At 41.9% G+C, this 24,992-nt stretch overlaps 1 protein-coding gene across 1 annotated transcript in view; it reads right to left on the bottom strand.

Annotated features, from left to right (window-relative positions):
- Positions 1-10,305: 10,305 nt before the first annotated feature.
- The window catches only part of LOC110173931 (apolipoprotein B-100-like), a 36,344-nt gene continuing 21,657 nt past the window's right edge, over positions 10,306-24,992 (bottom strand). The window contains 11 exon segments of the mRNA XM_020939955.2: positions 10,306-11,608; positions 12,190-16,817; positions 17,323-17,696; positions 18,580-18,689; positions 19,236-19,411; positions 20,043-20,215; positions 21,248-21,449; positions 22,119-22,252; positions 22,782-22,925; positions 23,500-23,651; positions 23,654-23,707. Coding sequence (XP_020795614.2) covers positions 10,508-11,608; positions 12,190-16,817; positions 17,323-17,696; positions 18,580-18,689; positions 19,236-19,411; positions 20,043-20,215; positions 21,248-21,449; positions 22,119-22,252; positions 22,782-22,925; positions 23,500-23,651; positions 23,654-23,707 — 7,248 coding nt within the window. The 3' untranslated portion in view covers positions 10,306-10,507.

The raw sequence follows: 24,992 nt of genomic DNA, 5'->3' as shown, positions 1-24,992 counted from the left end.
CGAGATCACAGTACAGTCAGCGTGCAGCCCACCAATGAAAGTACTGCACATCACATCAGGTTTCTAAAGCTGCAGAGCACAGTATCTATATTCTTGGAGAATTGTCATGTGGGAGTCTGGGAGAGATCACTAGATTACTTAAACATGCATGGATGATAAATGGTAAACATCTACACACACACACACACACACACACACCCACACCCCCACACACACACACACACACACACACACACACACACACACACACACACACACACACACACACACACACACCCTACATACACACACACAGACACACATTTTTAAATAGCGTTTTTCCACTTTACAACAACCCATTTACTTTATTTTATTGTAGGAGGTTGTAGCAGGTTTCCACTTGTCGTCCTTGGGCAGGTTGATGTCATAGTTCATAGAATCAAACATACAAAGAGAATATCTTTATAATGACCGGAGCATCCTACAGTTCTGTATCCTCATTCAATCCTACACATGGAAAAGAGCATCTTTGCTGTAATCTGGCACACTGACACTGCAGTGTTGTAGATGTTCATTAATCTGCACTGTCCCTTAAATTAGAGTTTACAGAATTTCTAGGCGCAGTCAGGGGCCGGAGGGGGTCCGGTTCGGGGACCACAGGATTTCATCTCTGCTGTTTGCGGACGATGTTGTTCTGTTGGCTTCATCGAGCCAGGACCTGCAATGTGCACTGGGGCGGTTTGCAGCCGAGTGTGAAGCGGCTGGGATGAAGATCAGCTCTTCCAAGTCCGAGGCCATGGTTCTCGACCGGAAAAAGGTGGCTTGCCCTCTCCGGGTGGGTGGGGAGTCTTTGCCTCAAGTGGAGGAGTTCAAGTATCTCGGGGTCTTGTTCACGAGTGAGGGAAGGACGGAACGTGAGATTGACAGGCGGATCGGTGCAGCTTCGGCAGTGATGCGGTCGCTGTATCGGACCGTTGTGGTGAAGAGGAGCTGAGTCGAAAGGCGAAGCTCTTGATTTACCGGTCAGTCTTCGTTCCTACTCTCACCTATGGTCATGAGCTCTGGGTAGTGACCGAAAGGACGAGATCGCGGATACAAGCGCTCGAAATGAGTTTCCTCCGCAGGGTGGCTGGGCGCTCCCTTAGAGATAGGGTGAGGAGCTCAGTCACACGGGAGGAGCTCGGAGTAGAGCCGCTGCTCCTCCACGTCGAGAGGAGCCAGTTGAGGTGGTGCGGGCATCTGTTCCGGATGCCTCCTGGGCGCCTCCCTCGGGAGGTGTTCCGGGCATGTCCCGCCGGGAGGAGGCCCCGGGGAAGACCCAGGACAGGCTGGAGGGACTATGTCTCTCGGCTGGCCTGGGAACGCCTCGGGGTCCCCCCGGAGGAGCTGGAGGACGTGTCTGGGGTGAAGGAAGTCTGGGAGTCCCTGCTTAGGCTGCTCCCCCCGCGACCCGGCCCCGGATAAGCGGACGAAAATGGATGGATGGATAAAAAATAAAAATTCTCTCAGCACCTTAAAATCATCATCCTCATCATCATTCTCACACACATTCATACACCAGTGTACCAGACACTGAGGGTGAAGTGGGTTAAGTGCCTTGCCCAAAGACACAGCCTTGGGATCACCAACCTTGGGATGAGTGGACAAACACTGGTCCAGCTGAGCGACTGTGGCCCAGGAGCATGACACGTTAAAACTCTTCAGGCACGTTTCTGACGACAGAGCAATGTTAGAACATGATCAAAACCGAAACAAAACTCGTAACAGTGTGAATGTTCTGATGTGTCCTGTGTGTGGTCTGTGTGTGTTTTGTGTGTTCTGTGTGTGTCCTGCGTGTGTGTTCTGTGTGTGTTATGTGTGTGTCCGTGTGTGTTCTGTGTGTGTGTTCTGTGTCTGTTCTGTGTGTATGTCCTGTGTGTGTTCTATGTGTGTGTGCATTCTATGTGTGTTCTTGTGTCTGTTCTTGTGTGTCTTCTGTGTGTGAGTTCTGTATGTGGTTTGTGTGTGTTCTGTGTGTGTCTGTGGGTTGTTGTGTGTGTTCTATGTGTGTTCTTGTGTGAGTTCTGTGTGTATTCTGTGTGCGTATTCTGTGTGTATTTTGTGTGTGTGTTCTGTGTGTGTGTCCTGTGTGTGTGTTCTCTGTGTGTCTTCTCTGTGTGTGTTCTGTGTGTGTTGTTGTGTGTATCCTGTGTGTGTGTGTGTGTTATGTGCATATTCTGTGTGTGTGTGTGTGTTGTTGTGTGTGTGTGTGTGTGTGTGTGTGTTGTGTGTGTGTGTGCGTGTGTGTGTCTGTGTGCATGTCTGTGTGTGTTTGTGCGTGTTGATCTATGGCTTCTTGACAGCATCAGTGTTGTTGCTGCTTGTTCTACAGACAATAAATAAGTATGTACACTAACAGAGACATTGTATTATATATTATTATATTATTATTATTATTATTATTATTATTATTATTATTTATTATTTATTTTTTTTTTTTATTAATGACTGGTCTGGATCTTGGGTAAAAATACATCAATTTACACAATGACTGATTGACAGAAAACTTTTATTTACAACATAACATGTTCATCACATGTCCTTGCCTCCTTTGCTTCTTCGTGTACTTGTTTATTTCATATTTGTTGGCTGGTAGGTCGGACCCACCATCATTTCTGGGTTGTAGTACATGGTCCGAAAGGGAGCTGTGGGAACTGTTGTTGGGTTGGTATATCCAGTCATTTGCGGGACTGTTCGATCATAACCCAGCGGTACCATCATAGCACGGTAGTTCCATAAAGGCTGAGCGGGACCTGCTGAAGCTGCGGGGTGGGTGTAAACTGCAGGTGTTGTTGCGTTGCTTTTCTGTTTCTTCTGCCCAAAGTTATCACTGGCGTACCACCCTGGGAACTTGGCCTCTTGCTCCCTCTTAGCCACTCTTGCCTGCTCGAAATATGGGGCTTGTTCATTGTCTGAGAGCATTGTCCATCTCGCCCCAGCAATTTTGTTCACGTCCGCCGAATTTGTGATATTAAATTGTTGCATAATAATCTCCCTCTGCTCAGCCTTGTACAGCATGAAGGCATTAGGAGGTTTTTTGATGTATGGCTTCTTGTCACGATTGACTGGTGCTTGTCCTGTATTACTGGCCGTTCGTATTGGTCCGGTTATCTGGAACATTTTTTTCCCATTGATTATAACGGGACAAAGATTTGAGGGTCTGACAATTGCGCATGGTATTTGTGAATTTGCCGTTTGTGTAGATGGTCCAGGCACTTGCTGGTACTGGCTCCAGTTTGGTTGACTGTTCCCCATGTTAGACAGTACAACTCTCTCTGGAGGACTGGAGTGGACCATCAGTGTTGGTGGCTCAACGTGACGAGCTGTAGGTAATGTTATTGTTGGTGCAGCTGGTCTGGAGTACGATAGACTGTTCCGAGGAGCATAAAAGTTTCTCCTTGGGGCAGGTCCAACTTGTGAAGATGGGCCTGCTATCACCGGGGAGACTGGGAACCGTGTGGTGTTTTCCAGGGCAGAATTTTTTATTGAATTCTGAGCCCTGTAGTATTCAGCAATTTGATGTTGCAACGCTGATGGTATCTGGAAGTCCACAGGAGATGTTGGTGGAACTTCATTACCACTGCCCATACTAATACAGCCGTCCAACATGGCTTCAATTTGTTCTGCCATCACGTCCTCATTGGTGTCTGTCGAATAGTCCGACGACATTGACGTTTCTTGGATCTGTAAAAGCACACAAATACTTTGTTATAATTTGTATAACTTAAAGGTGCACTATGTCACATTTTGGTTGGGGGTTCATCACCTGCTTGTTTCTATAGATATGTCATTGCTTTGCCTCAAATGTTCCACAGTATGACATTAATCAGCTCTACCTTACATTTATTAAACTACAGGTAGTTTTGTAGCTCAAAAATGAAAACAGACATTGTGACTGTGAGCGGGGTTTGCCTCAATAACATCTCCAAAAGCATTTGACAGAACCTCCACCAGAAAAGCTACACAATGCATCTTTAGAGAACCAAAAGTTAACATCAAGGAAAAAAAGTGGCTGATATAAAGAAAGCCAGCTAAAGTTTGAATAGCACTGTGTCCTATGTGTGAGTGTCTGTGTGGGATGGGAGTTTACCTGCGATGCAGACGGCGTAGAGGGACTGACTTTAGGTGAGTTTCTTGCACCGTTGGCCTGTTTTGCCACCTCCAGAGGGCTCTCCGGTTGAGAGTAAGGATTATTCCGAGGAGAATAAAAGTTTTTCCTTGGAGAAGGGCCGTGTGATCTGGAGGACCCCGGTGTTGCTGGAGAGTCCAGTGCTCCTGAGTTGCTCTCAGTGTCCTCACTTATAAAGCCGTTCATCATGGCTTCAAGTTCGGCTGCAATCTCCTTCTCTTCCTCTGTAACGGGGTCCAACTCCTACAGAGAGAGAAAAAAAAACACTTTAAATAATCTACCACCACACTATATATGGTTGATATAAAGAAATCCCTAGCAAAAGTTTGATTAGCACTGTTTCTATGTGTAACTTCTTTGTGTGGGATGGGAGTTTACCTTCGATGGAGAGGGCCCCTGTTTCGCTGGAGAGCCCGCTGACCATGTGTCCTCAGTTGTCTTACTGATAAAGTCATGCAAAATGGCTTCAATTTCAGCTATAAACGCGTCATCATACTCTGACAACTCGTCAAGCGGCGTTTTCATTTCTTGGATCTGTAAAAACACACAAATACTTTTTTTAAGTTTGCATAACTTAAAGGTGCACTACATAACAGGTTATAACTTCTAGAGTTAAAAAACAACACATCGTAACTACAGTTTTAAGGTTGATATTAAGTTTTAAGATTGATATAAGAAAGATCTAGCAAAAGTTAGAATAGCTCTGTGTCCAGTGTGAAAGTGCCTGTGTGGGATGGGAGTTTACCTTTGATGTAGATGCCGTTGCGGTGCTGGCGTGGTGATTTTCTTTCACCACTGGCCTGTTTTGCCACCTGCAGAGGGCTCTCCGGTCTGGCGTAAGGATTGTCCCGAGGAGAGTAATAGATTTTCTTGGAGAAGGCCCAAGTGATCTGGAGGGCCCTGGTTTGGCAGGAGAGTTCAGTGACCGTGTGGTGCTATCAGTGTCCATATTGATACGGTCTTCCAATATGGCTTCAGTTTGGGCTGACATATGACCCAACACCTTAGCTTCTGATTTCATTGTCCTGTTGTGCATGGACATCTGTAAAAACACACAAATACATTTAACTCAACATACTTAAGAGCCAACATCATATTTTGCACTTTAAACTACTACAACACATAGTCATGTTTTATGGTGTTTTAATAACACTGTCTACAATCTGGTCTTTGAATACACCATGTGCATTTTGAAATATTTTTTCACTTCAAGCTACAATTTGCAAATTAGGTGTTATGTCCAGACAGTTAATCTACAATTACTTTTACTTGAGAACTAGTTTTCCCAAATACCTTTTACTCTTACTTGAGTAACTTGTTGAAACACTATGTACATGTACTTAAATCATATTATTTTGAAGTAACAAGTAGTACAATCATAAAACTCATGAGTTGTGTGTAGAAACAACATTACGGACCAAAACATGTTGACAGAGCAGTCCAGTGTGAATTTTTTTTCATTTGTGTCTCGTTTTCAGAGTTACAGTGACCACTAACAGCGACTACTTACCACGTATCCGATGAGAACAGGGAGCTGAAGCTTTGTTTGGGCTGGTGACTTGTAAAAGTTGAGGAGAGCTTGAGATATGCTGCTATCAGTGTGCCGTCCTGGACGAAAGTGGACAAACTGAACACAACTCTCCCCTATACACAAGTCAACCCTCGTGTGCTGAGGACATGTGCAGCACAGCTCACTGGGATCCTACACTTTCTCTTCACCCTGAGTCTGAAGCTTGAAAGGATACCAATGCTGTGGAAGACCTCCTGCATTGTGCCATTGCCCAAGAAGCCTGTACCATCTGGACTTATTGACTTCAGACCAATTGCTTTGACGTCTCTTGATATGAAAGTATTTGAGAGACTTGTTCTGGCTCAGCTCAGACCCCTGGTGGCACCTTCCCTGGATCCTCTACAGTTTACCTATCAGTGCATTTATGTGTGGAAGATGCTGTAATGTGTCTTCTGCAGCCTGCTCACTCACACCTGGATAGTGTTAAGGGCTCTGTGAGAATATTGTTTTTCAATTTCTCCAGTGCCTTTAACACAGTCCAGCCCTTTCTGATGAGTGAGAAGCTGTTCAGGATGGGTGTCAGCTCCTCCATTGTCTCCTGGATTACTGACTACCTGTCAGGCAGGCCTCAGTATGTGTGACAGGGAGCACCCTGTCTGATACAGTGGTCAGTAATGTAGGTGTCCCCCAGGGTACAGTTCTGTCTCCATTTCTGTTCACTCTGTACACCTCTGATTTCCAGTACAGCTCCGGGTTCTGCCATCTACAGAAGTTCTCTGATGACTCTGCAGTGGTTGGTGTATCAGAGATGGACAGGAGCTGGAGGACAGGACACTGATTGCAAACTTTGTGGAATGGTCCCAGGCAAACCATCTGCCCTGAACGTTGACAAGACCAAGGAACTGGTGACTGACTTCAGAAGAAAGAGGACACCAGTGGAGCCCATCACCATCCAAGGCCATGACGTGCAACTAGTGGACTGTTACAAGTACCTTGGTATCCAGGTGAACAGTAGACTGGAATGGAGGGACAACAGTAATTCTGTGTACAAGAAGGACATGAGTAGACTCTACTTCCTGAGAAAGCTCAGGTCTTTTAATGGAGATCTTCTACCAGTTTGTGGTGGCCAGCACCCTGTACTTGGCAGTGGTTTGCTGGAGGAGCAGCAGCAGCAAAAGGGACATTGAGTGGATTGACAAACTGATCCGTAAAGCTGCTTTAGGGACAGAAGGACACTGGACAAACTGCTTTCCATCATGGACACTCCTGCTCTCTGCACCAGACTATAGATGGACAGATAATACTCCCTACAACTGTACAACAACTCACCCACTGCACCAGACTATAAAGGGACAGAGGAGCTCATTCTCCAACAGGCTCCTACAGCTCCACTCAAACAGTGATAGATACACTTGTACCATACTCCATACAACTGTACAACCCTTATGTAACAGATAATACTCCCTACAACTGAACAACAACTCACCTTTATGGAACAGATAATACTCCCTACAACTGAACAACAACTCACCTTTATGGAACAGATAATACTCCCTACAACTGTACAACAACTCAATCTTATGTAACAGATAATAGTCCCTACAACTGTACAACTGTTATGGACATGGGCCTCCAGCTCCTCCTACAGCCATATCTGCTTTGATGTGTGTGTGTGTGTGTGTGTGTGTGTGTGTTGTGTTCCTGTGTGTGTTTGTGTCTGTGTGTGTGTGTTCTGTGTTTGTTTGTGTGTTCTTGTGTGTGTGTTGTTGTGTGTGTGTTCTCTGTGTGTTTGTGTGTTCTGTCTGTGTGTCTCCTGTGTGTTGTGTGTGTGTCTTCTGTGTGTGTTCTGTGTGCATCTTCTGTGTGTGTTGTGTGTGTGTTGTTGTGTGTGTTGTGTTTGTGTTGTATGTGTGTTGTGTGTGTTGTTGTGTGTGTTGTGTTGTATGTGTGTTGTGTGTGTGTGTGTGTGTTGTTGTGTTGTTGTGTGTGTTATTGTGTGTGTCTTCTGTGTGTGTCTTCTGTGTGTGTTGTGTGTGTGTTATTGTGTGTGTGTCTGTGTGTGTTGTGTGTGTGTGTGTGTGTGTTATTGTGTGTCTTCTGTGTGTGTTCTGTGTTGCTGAGTTGTGCTGACGCTCCACACTGGAATGCATTGTGCTGGGGCCCCTCCTCTCTCCGTCTGCTCCGTGGGGCCTGTGCAAAGTCACTCTGCTCTTTTCTCAAAGGAAGATTGTCTTTTATTCTTGGGTAATATCATTTTAAAGCTCTACTATGTAACTTTTCTCTCTGGGCGTTGTCATGGCGAGTAAATTCATCACAATCAGATGCATGTTTTTCAAAGTCTTTCTGAGCTGTACAAACACATTGAATTGAATCAGTGCAAGATCGAGCTGTTTGTTATCTCCAGAAAGGTTCCATAGTGCACCTTTAAGAAACAACAGTATATCATTATTTATTTTGAACTATTTTTGCCACTCTTCCCAAGTCATCCTTCAAAAACTTTTATACAGACTCCACCTCAACTGAAAATGTCCATGTTTTCCAGATGTGGAAAACTGAAGTAACAAGTAAGTAACAAGTAAAAATAATATTACTCAAGTAGAAGTACAAAGTAGTGGTCCAACAAATTGTTCAGGTAAGAGTAAAGAAGTATAGGCGAGTTTCAGCTGATGTCATTGTTATTAAAAGCCTGCATTGCATGCTGGGAAATATTTTGGTCGGAGGCAAGAAACACTATAGCGATCAAACACAAACACCTGATAATGGTAAATTCCTGCTGCATTATTGGATGCACAAATAAGCTGCGTTCAGACTGCAGCCTGAAGTGACCCAAATCCGATTTTTTGGCCTCTATGTGACCTGTATCCGATCTTTTAATGACTGATCGACACAGATCAGATTTTTTTGAATGTGACCCAGGCCACTTGGATATGTGGTCCTGAAACCGATACATATCTGATCTTTTGACATGTGACTTCAGTGTCTAAGGCCAAAGAGCATTCATTCGACCTACACGTTATCAACAAGCCACAAACGTCACTATTCTGCGCTGAAGTAGGTGAAAATTGTTAATGAACGCCGTGTCACTGAAGCGAAGCACATCACCACTCACCACTCTTGGCTACGTTGCCGCATCCACACGTTCCTTTCAACGGACGTCTCTGCCACTGTCCTACAAAACGCCACGACCAAAAACCTCGTCCTTCTCCTTCTCAATCTCCTCTTTAAAACAAGTAAGTTGTTCATGTTCTGGTTCTGGTACAAGAGGAACTTTAAAATCTCCAGGTGCTCAATGCTTGCGTCCATGTTTGGACAACTTCCATAAACACAGAGCATGCGGTTGATGCCATCGTGTCCTCCAGTGCACATGCGGGACACTTTCGAGCCATTTAACGTTCACACAGGGGATCACATACAAGTCACATTTAATTGGAAAAGCGAACGACCTCGCAAAAACATCGGATTTCACAAAAAAATCGGAATTGAGCGTTAAGCCCTGCAGTCTGAATGTAGCCGAAGTGGCACATTGGACTCGCTTTTTCGGTTCGTTCCTCTGTTCTCGTCGACGTGGAGTGATGAGTGTGTCTGTGGTTGTGTTTTTGGTTGTGCGGTCGCTGTCTGCTCCGTGTGTGTTTGTGTGTTCTGCGGGTGGTGCAGCTTTGTCGTTTACTGAAGTCGTGCTGGGACACCCGAGTGGATTCGTGTATAGGGCGCTCTGGATTGCGGGGCGCGCAGCTGTTTTTTGATGCTACATAGGTCTCCAAAAACAGTTGATAGTTTAGGTCAGTTAAATACAATAAATCAATGAAGCTGTCCAGGGACTACAGGTGGAAATTAGCACTGATGCTACAACCTGATGTACAGTGCATCTTTCCTGTTAAGGTAAATGCAAAAATTGTACACTGTCCCTGCCTCAAATAAATAAAAAATTAAAAAAATAAGGGGTTAGAGGCTTAAGAGCGTGTCTAATAGCCCGGAAAATACATTAGTCTGGTGGAGCACAGACATTAGATAAAGAACAAATATAAAAAGCTCAATCATAAGTTTGCACGAGTTCTTGAGCAGAATATTCACACATTACAGTTACAACATGATTGCTGCCTGTTTAGCTTTATCAAACCTCAATGATTTTATGGTGGGTAATGTTTATTTACATTTACTTGATTAACTTCTAACAGAAATTGTACTTTTCAGAGTATTTTTCCAGCAACATACTTTTATTCCTACTTGAGAAATATTTGTACTGAAGTAGTAGTACTCTTACTAGAGTAAAAGTTTTGGATACTCTTCACACTGTGAGTATGTCTACAAGTGACAAAAGTTTATGTTGACAATCTGAAATGACTTAAACATTTGTGTTTCTTGCAGTTCCTTCAGATTTAGTTTGTCATTTTTGTCCTATGAAAATACCAGATTTTATGCATCACTTTATGTTTTATCCTTCAAGTTACACCAACTTAAATTATAAATCAGAGCTACTTTTTTTACTTGAGTAATAGTTTTCCTAAACACTTTTACTTTTACTTGAGTGATTTCAAGTAACATTACACTTACTTGAGTGAAATATATTAAATATTTGTTAACCACAGCCCAGGTTTCTAAGTAAGTATACTAAATGCACTAAAAGAGACAGAGATAGACAGTTTGCAGACAGTACAAACCCTTTATTGATCACACACATTGTTTTTTTAAATAATACAAGACACAAATGTGACCGCTACCACTGCATACTGAGAACAAAACAATTAAACATTTAAAAAAGGAGTTAACACTTTAAGCTTTATCAACATACAACGTTACTGCCAATGCCCAGATGCCATGTTGGATTCTACAGCATCACAGTTGGAGGTCACTCAGTTCACAAATGGGAAAGGTATGTCAATTTCCATATTTCTGTCACCCATTTTAACATATCTGTCTATGGAGCTAGTTTCTTCTTTTAAAGTTTCAATGATATTATTTTGGAAGGCATTCATACTTTTGACCATTCTGTTGATGTTAGTGTCGATGTCCTTTTTAAATTGATCAGTGGAAAAGTCATCCATCATGTTTTGGAATCTTGTTTGAACTGTTCTGCTGTACTCCCACATAATCAAGTATACTGTCTCTAACTGTTTTATGATATTTTTCAAAACCTGGGAATTAACCACATCTTCATAAACCTCGTTAAGGAAATTGGTCATTCGGTCCACGTCTACAGATCGGAACATTTCGACAACATTTTCGGCTTGCAGAGTAACAAATTGTGAAAGAGAATTTATATGTTTGAAGATTTCCTCAAGTGGGTAATTGGCGATTTTGTTAACAATGATTTTAACTTGTTCCTGCAGTCTGCTAAGAAATACGGTAAAGTCTTCCAGAATCTCACTGCCTCTTACAATATGGTTAGAAAACTGGAATTCTATTGTTTTAAAATACTCAATTACTGGAGTGAACACTGAGGTGATGTAATTTGGAATCCTATCGATAGCTTCTTTGGAGACATCAGAGACAAATTTTGCACCAATTTTGTACAGTTCGAGTCCGGTAACTTTCTCAGTATAACCAGGAAGTTGGAATTTGGTTTCTCCAAGGAATTTCACAACAGCATCTAAAATCATGGTGACTCTGGTACGGCAAGTTCTGAGGCTCAAAATAGCATCATCTGCAAAGGTTGTCATGTATTCATAGGGTTCCATAGCAGAGACGGTTTCAATGGTCTGTCTGAACATCGCTACACCCTCGTCTTTAGCTTTCTCAAAGGACTTAGCCACAGTCTTGCTAACTTTGGCTGCTTGGCGCTGCACATTTCTATAAAGATTACCACCAGCATGGACATAGGTGTTTATACTTGGCATTTCATCTTGAATCGCAAGCATGGTATCATAAGGTATCTCCATGTTCCAGTTGGCCTGGATGTTCAGGCTCTTGCCCACAGACAGCTCGAGGGCCACGATGTCAGTGTCATCTTCAGACTGAAAAGAAATAAACAAAGAAAACATGAGTAAATCTTTGGAAACAATTACAATAAAATAGAAAACAAAATACAAACACAAATACATACACCTTAATAATAACCAGACTAACAACTCCAAAATCTACAATCATTTTAATTGTTAGTTCACAAAATACTAGCCTACAAAAAAAGTGATATTTCTGCCAATTGTGTTGAGTGTACTAGTGTTTTTAATGAATACTGTTAACAGGACAACTTCAATCAATCTTACACAGTAGAACTACAACTGCAGCTACTAGTACTACTACTCCTACTACTACTATTGTAAAAGGCTATAGTCACAGCTACTACTGCTACTCACGTTAATCTGAATCTTGCCAATTCTACTACAATATTATAACAACCAATTATTTGATCTGTTTAGGCCTATATGACTGCAATGCCAATACGTAAACAGCTGTAAAAGTAAGGCTGATACTACTAATAATACTGAAAATAATCCAACGATTATAGCAGCTGTTAGTCAAAACTGTATTACTTCAGATGTTACTACTACTAATAATATGTCCATTGTGACTCTATAACAGGTGTAATCCTTACCGGGTAGCGTCCGTAGACTCTAGCCTTCACAGCAGTCAGGGATCTGGGACTGATCTGAGCTCCGATGAGTCCGGATGGATTGGACAGGGAAACCAGCAGACCATTGTTTCTGTTGACCTGCACGGACTGCTCAAGGTTGTAGGACGTTAGAAGCATCAAGGAGTTGGTCATTTCAAGTTCCACGGTGGGATAAAGGATGATAGCGTTGTTGTGGTTGAACTCTACCATAGCGTGCCTTGCTGCCATATTGGAATTCATCTTCAGCGCATCGTTGGTCTTGATAACAACAGTGGTGTCAAGATTTCCATTGAGTATCTCAAACTCAGACGTTGCGGTAGCATCCAGCTTCATGGTCACAGCTTCTTCAGTGTTGTCAAGGCCAGCGTTAGTTTTGAGTGTCAGCATTGCAGTCTTCATGGAGAACTCGTATGTCATGTCTCCCAAACGTGGGATCTTGATGCTGTTAATTTCTGGCAGGGTAACTTTGGGGAAGGTCAGTTTGCTCAGAGCAGACGGAATGTGGAAAGATGGCATTTTGACCAAGGTAGCATCAGGCAGAGGGATGGTGTAGGTGGACATTTCAACATTTACGACTGGGATCCTGTGTGCTGGGATCGTGATTGTCTTAGGCAGCTCCATACTGTACTTCTCATACTCATCTCTTGCTTTACCATAAGTTTGAGCAAGAAGGGTAGCGGCTTTGTCTTTTCCTATAAGCATGTATTTGTGGAAAGCTCTGGTGTTCCTGTTGATGGCATTGATGACAGGTTCCACATTGATGATGATCATGTCTGGGTTTTTCGCGTACTTCAAATTGCCGTTGACGTCAAGAGTTTGCTGGGTGGTGATAAAGAAATCGCCGAGACCTGCATCCTCCCACAGAGAAACGTCGTCCATTCTCGGGATAGTGATATCCAAATATGGCAGTTCAATTTCAGGGATAGTAACTCGTTTTTTTAGCACATCCAGATTGGCCTCTCCATTGATTTCGTACACAATGTTTATTTCTCTCTCTATGTTTTCCATGTTAAACAGATGGGAGTATTTGTACTGGTTGAATCGAGCCAGGCTTGTCCAGCTAGCCCTCTGCTCCATCGGGTTCAGGGCAAGAGATAAGACATTTTGGAGATCTGCTTTGCCTGAGAGCTTCCAAGGTTCGACGACATCATCTGGAATGACCAAGGATATGATCAATTTAATAAGCTTTCCTTCAATTTCACCAACAAGCTCTGCATTGTGGGAGGCGGTGAAGTCAATGCTCATGTCCTCGGCCTTTGCCTGGAATTTAACCTCTGCGACATTGTTTTTAATGAATGGTGCTTCAGTTTCCATCTTTGCATCAAGGATAAGGTGTCGGAAGATGCAAATGTCTGCGTTCAGTTTCTCAATAACTTTAATGCTGTTAGCACCGGTAGCTCCACTGAAGGAGATCTTAGCCGTATGGAGATCAAAAACAACTTCCATGTCGGACTTATGGTTGGCCTCATCACTGTTCACTTTACCATCAGCAGCATTCTCCAGTCTCAAAGTAGCACTGCCATCCTGTATCTCCAGAGTTGTAATTTGGTTCAGGACCATGTCGGTGAAGATTCTAAGAGGTGGGAATCGAACGTCTTGTTTGTAGTTGGTCTCCATTTTGGAAGAGACACCACTCTCCATGGTGAGGGAAGCTTTGTTGATGAACTCTCCCTTGTACAGCTCAGTGTCAGCCTTTGCAGTTGTTTCAGCAGATGCCAAAGCAGAGTGCCTGTAGATACTTGCGGAAGCTTGGTAGTCCAGCTCAAATGCATAATGGTCGAACTTGATGCTTTCAGCAGCAGTCAAATGGCTCATTCTTGGCAGGCCGATATTAGCAGAGGCATCAAGAGTGTATTCAAGTGGTTTCAGTATGGACTCAGCATTCGATTTAAGGCTGAACAGGAAGTCTGGGGTGTCTGAGCTAACTGTGTTATTCTCAAAGTTGATATTGGTCTTCATCTTGTAATGCGGGGAAACCACTTTGACTTCTCCCAACAGCTTTCCTAGACATGGAACAGCGCTCATCTCTTTCAGGGTCTCGGTCACCTCTCTGGACAGTGTCTCATAGTCAAAAGATCTGACATTCTGCAGCATTCTCAAGACAAAGTCGCTAATATCTTCGATAAATTGCTTGAAGTCAACAGCGTACAGTTCCTCTAACAAACCCTGAACTGGCAGCATCACTCTACTGATGACTGGCTTGATGTCGATGGACTTAACAGCAGTGAAGATGGTTTGAATTTTCTCCCGCACTTGGTACTGCTTCATGATCTTTACCAATTCATCCATAAAAGCACCAATCATTTTCTCCACTTCATAATTGGACAAGATCTCCTCCATTTTGCCATATAAGATGTTGAACCTCTCGACCAGGTTGTATTTCTTCATCCAAGTCATGATCATCTCCTTGACGGATTTCAGCATAGCCACAACTTTGTCCTTGGGGAACTTGGAGGTCAGATTGGTGATTGAGCTTTCGATGGAGCTGAGGAACTTCTTGATATCTTGGACAAAAAGGTTTGCATCAAAGTTGTCAATGACCTCTTTCAGCTCTGTGATTTTCCTGTGAAGTCTTGTGCTAATTTGGTACTTGTTGTCAAGGTCTTTCACGCCATTGATGCCTCGGTCCATAATGCTAATCATTGCGTTTCTGATGTTTTCAACCACTGCTGGCAAATACTCAATGAAAGGGATCATGATGTGGCTTTCTCCATTCTTCTCATAGACCACGAAACCAGAAAGGCTATAGTCTCTGTTTTTCTCAGCTAATAGTGACGTAGATGCAGCATTGGTCATCTCAACACCAACTTTCTCTGCGTTGTTGAAGGCATTTAATTCATGATTGAAAGTGTGCTCATTCACATTGGATGTAATTTTCAGGTTGACACTTTGCTCTTTCAGTGTGACCAAGCTATCAAACTTATTGTCCATGCTGGCCTGGACGGTCAGTTCTCCCTGTGTGTTTTTCATGTTGGCAGAGGCTCTGTGTTCCAAAGCATGGGTAAACATCAGTGGCTCGGCTTTCATCAAAAATTTGCCATACATTTGGGCGTTTTTCTCCCCGTAGAAGTTGTAATCGACATTGGAGTTGCAGATGGCATCAACGTTCAGCATGAAGGGTGCTGCGCTGGATTTGAAGGTGCTGTCGAAGCGCAGGATTGGGGAGTTTATGGTAGCAGCATCGTTGAACTTCATAGTCAGACCAGAAATCTCCAGATCAGCAGCGTGTGTGACGTGGTGCTCCAGCAGTTTGCCGTTGGTGTTATATTTGGCTGACAAGCTCATCTCAACAAACTTGAGTTCGTAGGTATGGCGCATTTCCTCGTCATTGTATCTGCCTGTAGTTGTACCAATCAACTCCATGTTGTAGGGCTCTGCTTTGAACTGTGCATCGTTGATGAAGTTTATGTTGACAATCTTCATCTCATTTTTCATGATGCCATTAGTGGAGAAGCGCTCGACATTGACCGTAATATCATGCATGTAGGTGTTTTCACTGTTCAGGAAGTTGTCCGTCTTGGATTGGAGAGTGAGAGACTTCATGGTGAGAGACAGAGTGTGGGAGTTCTTGGTGCTGATTTCGTTGAAAGAGGCCACCATGTTGTTTGAGGCAATCAGACCATCTTCGTTCAGCCTCAAGTTCACTCTGTTCCTTCCGTTTAGGTCGAAGACATTGCCCTTCATAATGCTGTTAAGGTAGACTTCGGAGCTTGCGATTTTTCCCTCAACATTCAGCTCAGCCTTGTTCTCTCTGATGCCTCCTTTGGTTGAAAGAGACATTGTAGCCCCAGCAGAGTCTGCTCCTGCATGGAAGACATTTTCAAAAGTGAGAGGGGCAACTTGGGCAGTGGTGGTGCAGCTAGTGGTCAGGCCTGTGCTATCAAAGGTCAGGGTAGCTTTGTGAGAGGCCAGGCTGGAGAAGACGTTAACCGAAGCATCTGAGTTGACCTCCAAACCGGATGGGGTTAGGGAGCCGGTGAGCAGGGAGTAAGCACGGTTTGAAGAATCATCAGCTTGGTTTTCCATTTTCAATGACACTTGCTCTTTAGATGCGAGCAACTCCATCTGACTACGCAGCATTTTCTCCTCACTAGCTTTGGTCACAGATTCGGACTTAATGATAAGGTTAACGTCCTTGTACACTACGCTGATTTTGGTGGTATGCTTGAGTGGCTCGCTGTTCATGTTGGTGTTTGAGTCCATGATCAGCTCATTGTTAGCGTAGGACATCTTGATTTTGTTGGCTAGCTTCACAATGTCAGAGTTGATCCTGACAGTGCTTTCGGCTTTAGCTTCCCTCTTAGCCGGCTCAAAGGAGAAGGTATTCTGGGATGTGCAGGTGGCTTCGATTGGTCCGACGGTTACGCTAGAGTCAGAATTCATGTCTGCAGAAAGCATGACGGGTGTGAGGGTGAACTGTGTGGAGGCGCTCATTGAAGTATCAACTCCTGGGGCTTTGGCGGTCATGGTGATCCTGCCTCCAGACCAGATGTTGTCAGCGATGCCAAAGTTGTTGCGGATATTTATTTCAGAGCGGAGGAGTTCATGCTTCAAAGCGAATGACAGGGATGTGGTGACGCCATTGAATTCCTCAAAGAGCTCGGCAGCTCCTGTTAAAGATACAAAGAACATACTGTAATTCACATGTAGTGTAAAAAACGTATAATCTAAAATATTATACTGCTGCTTCTAATTATATTTTCTTAACTATAGCCAATTTTGCATTTAAGGATGTATTTTGTTTGCTAATATGAAGATGACCTGCACGATTCCACGGAAATACAATATTAAAACCATACTTTTATGAATTCTCTCTCATACTGTGGAACATTTTTGTGGAGCATTTTTGCCTAATGAACAACATTTCCTTGGAGACATGCAGGAGGAGGTGCCCGTAAGTGTCAAGTTTATGGAGATGCAAGCCCACTCAGAGTGAATATGCATTTTTTATTTTTTTTTGTGTGTGTGTGTGTGTGCGCGCTATAAAACCATACAAAAACATTTATTTTTGTCCAGTTTTCAAGTGTCACACAGTGGAATTTTAAATATATGAGGGAAATAATACAAATGTCTTGATTGGAAACTCATTGTCCTCAACCACACAGTCTGACTCACCAGCATTAGAGAAGGACAGCAGGGGGATGGGGCCCTCTCCCATGATGGTGTATTGGGCCTTGTAACTGGGGGACTCCTCGGTGTAGTTGCCCACAGAAACCTCAGCCTTCCAGTTGTACAGGTTGCTCTCCAATTTGCTTGTCATTTCCATTTTGCCCATAAGGGGGACCAGGAGCTCATACTCGGTTGGCATGGTGAAGGTGGGGAGGGGGATGTCCTTGGAGCTGAAGTCCACGTTGATCTGGGGGATGTTAATGCGAGGGATGGTCACTGTGGCTGGGATGCGAAGCTCCTCTGAAGACTTGCCGCCAAAAGGCACTGGGAGGTAGAGAATCATGGAGTCTTGGTTGAAGTTGTATATCAGGTCGCTTTCACTAGAGGGAGAAAGATTAGAGAAACTATGGGTTAATTTTGAACGTGAAATATACGGTATGAAGTAAAAAAAAAAGTGTGTATTCATCTGTACTATTTGGGATAGCGCTAATAAAAGTAACTGTAAGATTAGTAGTGTTGTCACAGTAGTCACATTTCTAACTTGATTTCAATAGCTCCACATTCAATAGTAATTTTGATACCAATTAAAAGAATATTTTTAAAGATCAGTAACCACCAACACATAAGATATTTAGATCACCATTTTAGTGATTTGAAAATGCTACATACTATACATGCTAAGTCACTCAGGTTTGTCAAGTTGCTGTGTAACTTTTGCATCATGCTTTTGTATGTTTATGTGAAATTGTGGTGTGGGTGCGTGGGTGAGGCTTGTGGGCGGAGCCTTGCACAGAATTTTACAGCTAAGGAGTTTCGATTAAGGCCCAGGAGAGATTGCTAACATACTCAAACATCTAAAACCTCATGTTTTTGATGAAGGAACAACATTATAACATGGTTAAAAGCTCAAAAATCTTTTGTGCATAATTCCCCATCTTTAAGCACATTAACATTTCAGTTCTGATGCAGACCAAGATGATTTTATCCAGTACAGAACAATTTTATCCTATTTGTGTAATCTGTTTTTCAGTTTTTTTTACTTTTCAAATGAACTCGTTTTGGAACTGGTTTTTATATTGATCACTTATTTTTTGTTAACCTTATCTGCAAGCAATATTTTTGACCCACTGTGGGTAGCTGTAGTGTTAGGTAGGATTGATAGTATAGCATAGTATGTGTACTCGTGTCACAAGTCAACAAGTAGATGTAGTTAAGTCTGTAGTCGTGTAAAAGAAAAGGTGTGTAACTGTATGGGCTACTTACAAGTTCATGAACAGGTTTTCAGGCATTTCCATTTTTGCGTATATGTTTTCCAATATCTCCTCCACATAGGGAGAGTTGCTGATGATCTTGTCCTTCCAGATATTACCGGCCTGAAGCAATATGAATCAAAAACATACATTAAGTATTGGATTTATTCATTGATTCACGCAGACAGAAAAACAAATATTTACAAAATGAGCACAGATGCACTGATACTGAGGAGGGAATTTCGATATCTGATATTTGGCCTGCTGCAGTGACCGATAATGATATTTGCTTTTAATCCATAGCAATAATAGCAAAATGTATTTATCTGGGATATAAAATAATGTATTACATGTTTGTGTAACATACAACTAATTAATAGTCATTTTGACTCATTAGTCTGGCAAAAAAATATAAATATAAATAATATGAGTATTGATACCGATACTGGAACACATTTATCACCCATTCCAACCATTTATATATTTTTAAAGTCAATATGTTGTTTTTATATGTGGTAGATTTGATTTCTAATTCATCATAAGATTGCATTTGTGTGGCTTCCTTCAGACTGCAGGAAGAGTTTGTATAAATGTTTGCACACATATTTCCCATAATCAGACACACATTGCAGTACCGTGTCTGCTCATGAATATGTGGTGTGAGCGTACCTCCAGGCCCTTGCTGATGATGTGTCTCAATTTCATGTCTGTGTTGACCACTCTCTGGTCCATGACGTCGCTCACAAACAGCTGGAGCCAGTCCCGGGCAGCTTTACTGTAGTCCACCAGCACCTTGGTCTCTGCGTTCACTCTGGACATTAGCTTCACATTTGCCTGCTCCTCTCCTGAAAGACCAACAACACTTAAGCTTTACTCAGGCTTTATTCAACTGTTAGGACTGAATGATTGCAATTATGACTAGATTAGCCATTTATATTTTTATAGTTGGATTCTGTTCAAAGTTCATATTTTAAAGGTCCTATATTATGCAAAATTGACTCTTGTGAGCTTTAATTTATGTTATTATGCTGTTACCTCAAAAACAGACCCAGAGTTGTATTTTCTTTCACACACAGTATCCTTGTGATGTCATGAAGTAGTAGTTTTCAAGTTAACAGCTCCTTTTACCTTTTGTTCAAAAGAGATCGGCAGGTCCAGGACTGAAATTATCCAAATGATTCTAGTGAAGGTGTATGGAGTTTATAAACACAGTGAAGCATTACCACATGGCATGACATCATGAGGTGGGGCAGAGTGTTTTTGTGAGAGTAGAACTTAGCCTAAATGTGCAGGTTTGTGTGTTCAAACTGTGTGAATGTAACAAAACACAACACCAGATCTGTTTGTGATGAGGAAACTACATTATAGCAAAGATCAGAAAATAGCATAGTATGGGTCCTTTAATGCTGGTTTTGTCTCTGTTAAAAGCATGTATTGTAGTTGATAACAGCCATATCGTGCAGGACATGGTGGTACCGTAATTGAAGGTGATGCTCTGGGTGGAGGTGGTCTCTGGCAGCTTGATGTCAGTGCTGAGCTCCAAGATCAACCCGCTGGTCCGGCGCATGGTGGCCGTGAGGGAGGCGTCCGTGCTGAGGGAGGGCACAACCAGCTGCACCTGTGCCAGCCCCTCTGTCATGCCCTGCACCCTGGGGAGACAAGAGCAGGTTAGTCTGGCACTGTCCGCAACTAGAGTATTTTTCAGACTGTAAGTCCCACTTTTTTCATGGTTTGGGTGTTTCCTGCAACTTATACTCTGTGTGACTTATATATTAAAATGTTCACACTGACAGCCTTGAGAGGCTCTAGTCTTATGTGTGAGTATCTGCTGCTCCTGTTCCTCCTGTACCACTGTCACTTCACTCTACTGCACATGTCTCCTGCAGAAAGAGCCTCTGTCCTCTCTGTATCATGTCAGTCGATCGCACCATTACTTCTGCACCACTGAACAATTTAACAGTTAAACAAACTTATAAAGACAACCAAAACCATCCTGTCGGGATTCAGAAAGTCCAGAATAATTCTAACTGGAACTGATGCTGAGTCTGTTGACAGCGACACAGAAGAGGAAGCGGCACTCTGTTTACCTCCGGAGGATGAGGCCGAGTTGTTCAGAAGTGACACCGAGGATGAAGAATTGAATGGATTTAGTGATTTGGAGCGAGATGGAGAGTTTTGTAAACTTGTTCTGAAGAACTGTTCATATGTGACGTTAACAGTCTGTTGTTCTCTCTTCTATTGTTTTTACTAGAACTTGACTTTTAGGATGAAATGTCAGTTCCTGGTCTCTGATTTGATTTCCCCCAAAAAGTGCGACTTATAGTTCTGGCCAACTTATGTATTTTTATTTATTTTTTCTTCATTATGCATTTTTTGGTTGGTGCGATTTATACTCCAGAGCGACTTATAGTGTGGAAAATATGGTAGAACAATTTGTGTGATATTCAGCCCTGGTATCTCTACTGAACTGAAGGTAAAAAGTAAGTAGATACGCAGGGTTTGAGTGTTAAAATTGTGTGAATGAAACTAAACACTACTCCAGATATCATAACATAGATCAGAAGATAGTATAATATGGGCCCTTCAAGTCCACTGGTTATGATTATTCTTAATTATTGCAACCGTATAAAATGCATGGTTATATAATGTAGTGCAGCAGGAGTGTGAGTGTGCAGACTGACTTGGCGCGTGCGATCAGGGACAGCTGGGGCACATTGTGGTTGGACACTTCCAGCGTCAGGGTTTTTCCTCTGGAGCTGCTGTCGCTCATGCCCAGCCTCACTCCGGTTTCCACATCCAGGTCTGGGATCTGCAGCTGGGAGCTCAGCACGTTCTTGTTCCTGTTGTACTTGAGTAGGAGAAGGGCCTCCATGGGCTCAGCTTCTAAAAACAACATGCACCTGTTTGACTTCTTGTGTAAAATCTAAAATAAAATGGTCTTTTTTACAAACTATTCTCTGCAAACAATGATAAACATCAGAATATTAAAGCTGTTCTATAGTTATTATTTATGACACCCATGGATCATCATGTTATCATTTGGACATTTTAAATCACAATCTAATCATATTTTTTTCTTAACCATCTTGCTCAACTCACTGACAAAAATATTGACATTTTTGAAAATAAATACCTTAAAGCAAATACAAAAATAGTAGTAGGTCTATACATTTTATAAATCTTAAAGGCTCTGTACTTGACTTTCCCAATGGTTTGAGCAAACTATGATTTGTCACAATACAGATGTATTTTATTTATAATCAGGTCTAAGAGGTCAAAATATGTCTGCTGTGTACTGTCTGCATCTAATTGTAAAGCATTTTATTGTTTGTTAATCAGGAAGCACACTTTTGTTGCTAGACTGAATTGAATAAGTGAATAATTGAATGCAAAAGGTAAGTCAGGAATAACTTTGGGTCACTATTTTTCACGGTTTAAGACAAGTAAACAGGTACAGTACCTTTATAAAGTTCTACCAGATAGAAACTAGTGAAAGCCCATTTCACAAGATGATTTCAAACTTTATAGCACAATAGACAAGCGTGTCCTTACCGCCCGTAACTCTCAGGGCTACGCTGACTGTGTCCACTTTGTGGCGGCCTTCTTTTCCTTCATTCACGAGGTTGTAGCTGATGCTGGCGGTGTATTCAGCATCTTCACCCAATGGTACGATGTCCAACGTATAACTAATGAGAAAGAATAACACATCCAAATCAAATGCATATATTTACACTGAATAACAATAATGTTTTCTGATCTGTGTTCTAATGTTGTTTCCTCATCACAAACAGACCTGGAGCTGGGGTTGGAGTTGTGTTTTCTTTCATTCACATGTTTAACACACAAACCCTGCACATTTAGTTTAGTTTAGATCCAGTTCTGCTCTCAATCAGAAAACACTCTGGTCCACCTTGTGATGTCATTAACGTCCTTACAGCTTCATTAGAATCATTTGGACAATTGCCCTAGAATTGCCGATCTCTACTGAACTAAAGGTACAAGGCAGCTGTTATCTTGACAGCTCATGACATATTAAGGTGGAGCTGGTTTGATTTGGAGATGTTGACGGACTAATAATAAAGGGTTACTCAAACATATGTGAATGTAACAAAACACACTTCTGTATGTTGTTAACATTATGTAACATACTGTAGATCAGACGATAGTGTAATATGGACCCTTTAATGTACTAAAATGATGTATCTGTGTCCTTACCTTGCGGCTTCGTTCAGGAAAAAGTCGGCTCCATACTCAGTGTAGCACAGCTTCATCCCAGGCATCTGGGTCTGGCAGTTCAGCGCCGAGTACGTCGGCTTGATCACAGAGATTTTGTTCAGACCAAGGATCTTCACATCATTCCTGAACCCGAACACATATTTTGTATCAGAGAAAGAGACAACTGTTTGAGCAATTTCAAGAGGTGCGCAGAGTAGCCAAACATTGTACTCAAGTATGAGTAACATTACTTCACAATGATATTACTCAAACAAAAGTACAAAGTAGTGGTCCAAGAATATGTTCAAGTAAGAGTAAGAAATTATTTAGGAAAATTATTACTCAAGTAACTTAAAAAGTAACTGTCAGGATGTAACATCTAATTTCTAATTTCAGATTAGTGTCATTTGAAGGTTGTGTAAGCTCTCTGTTGTCCAGGTACGAGCCATAGCAATTTGAAGAAAAAACATTACAAGAAAATAAAAAAATACATTACAGGACAATGTTCAAATAATTTCATATTGTCAACATAACATTTTTGTCACTTCCTCACAGTGAGAAGAGGAAGCACAACTTTTACTCCAGAGTTGAAGAGTTATTTAAATAATATTTATGTAAATGTAAATGTAATTGAGTACTGTCCTCCTCTGATAACACCAAATGAAAACCAAACACACATCTACTTTCTGAAAACAAACAAACACAAAAACCCACATACTTGACGTGCAGGAGCTTGATCTTGTCTCTGGGCGCAGACATGTGCAGGTTGAGCTGGCCTGGCTGCATGGTGATCCTGGCATTGAAGGAGCTTTCGTGGAAAAGCTCGGTGGTCATCTCCACAGAAGATCTCACCATCTCAGGCACGTGCACACGCCCATCTGCGTCATGACCTCCAGTCCAGCAGAGGGCCTGAACCACAGCCCCTTCTGTTACAGCAACACCACAGGAAATCAGTTTGGAGGAGAGAGAAGGAGCAGATCCTCGTAACTACTGTAGCTTGAAAGTAGGATTGTTAACAGAAATCCCACATAATAACTGATGTAACATACTAACTGTTTGTAAAAATAAAATCACGTTAAAGGGTACGCCTCAAAAACATCCCTTGATATGCATATTTAGGCTGTGTTCTTCTCTCAGGAAACACCACCTTATGATGTCATGTGGTAATACAGGAAGTGCTCTACTATGTTTTTAAACTAAAACAGTGTTGTCATTATGTCAAACGTGACACTCCACTATGTTATGGCTCAGTTTAAATCAAAGAGTACAAGTTACACTGGACACCTTGTTGTACAACACTCTGACCTTAAAAACACCTGCTTTTATATTTCATTAAATAGTAGGGATGTAACAATAACCAAAATATCGTGATTGTATTGTTAAAAGTCTCATAATAATATTGTGGGCTGTCACAATATATTGGATTACAAGTTTCTTTGCTTAAATGTATTTTTTATAGGAGCCAAAAACATATCCCATGATGTATTTCAGTGCAGACAACATGAAGAAATATGTTTTTTACTTGAATTCTTGGGATTATGTCAGTAATAATTTGCACTAAATCTTGTATGTATTTTAAAAGCAAAAAAGTGTCCTAACTACAATTATATTTGCCTCTCCAAAATATCGCAATAAATATCGTACTGTGAGATGAATATCGTGAAAATATCGTCCCGAGAGATTTAGATATTGTTACATCCCTGTTAAATAGTGTACTGTAATTCTGTGGCACTAGAACTGTTACTACTGAGAACTTAACTGCACCTTATCCCAGGACAAACTTTATGAAGAAAGTGTTTTTATTGAAATAATACGGCATCTTAAAACCAAACAACTATTTAAAACGCATGTGTCACGTGTTCAGTGAAGTTGAAATGGACTGTTATTGAACTGTAACTGTGCAGCTGAACTCAAATGTGATTATTTTTAAGGTAACGCGATTTTTTTTGCAATGAAATACCAATTTAATGAATATATATATTTGTACTGATTAAATGGAAGCTTTAAATTTGAGTGGACCCAGGAAGACTATCTGATATCATGGCCTGCAGCCAGTGGGATCTATATAAATAAACAAAAACAACAAATAAACTCCACACACCTTCACTAGAATCATTTGGATGATTTCAGACCTGGAATTGCCGATCTCTAATGAACTAAAGGGAAAAGGAGCTGTTCACTTGAAAGCTACATTACTCTTACTTCAGTACA

Source organism: Boleophthalmus pectinirostris, unplaced genomic scaffold (genome assembly GCF_026225935.1).
Source record: "Boleophthalmus pectinirostris isolate CB_2022bp ecotype Guang Dong unplaced genomic scaffold, ASM2622593v1 HiC_scaffold_13, whole genome shotgun sequence".
Taxonomy (NCBI): domain Eukaryota; kingdom Metazoa; phylum Chordata; class Actinopteri; order Gobiiformes; family Gobiidae; genus Boleophthalmus; species Boleophthalmus pectinirostris.
The sequence above is the reverse complement of the archived record's forward strand: the minus strand, read 5'-3'. Positions and strand labels throughout refer to the sequence as shown.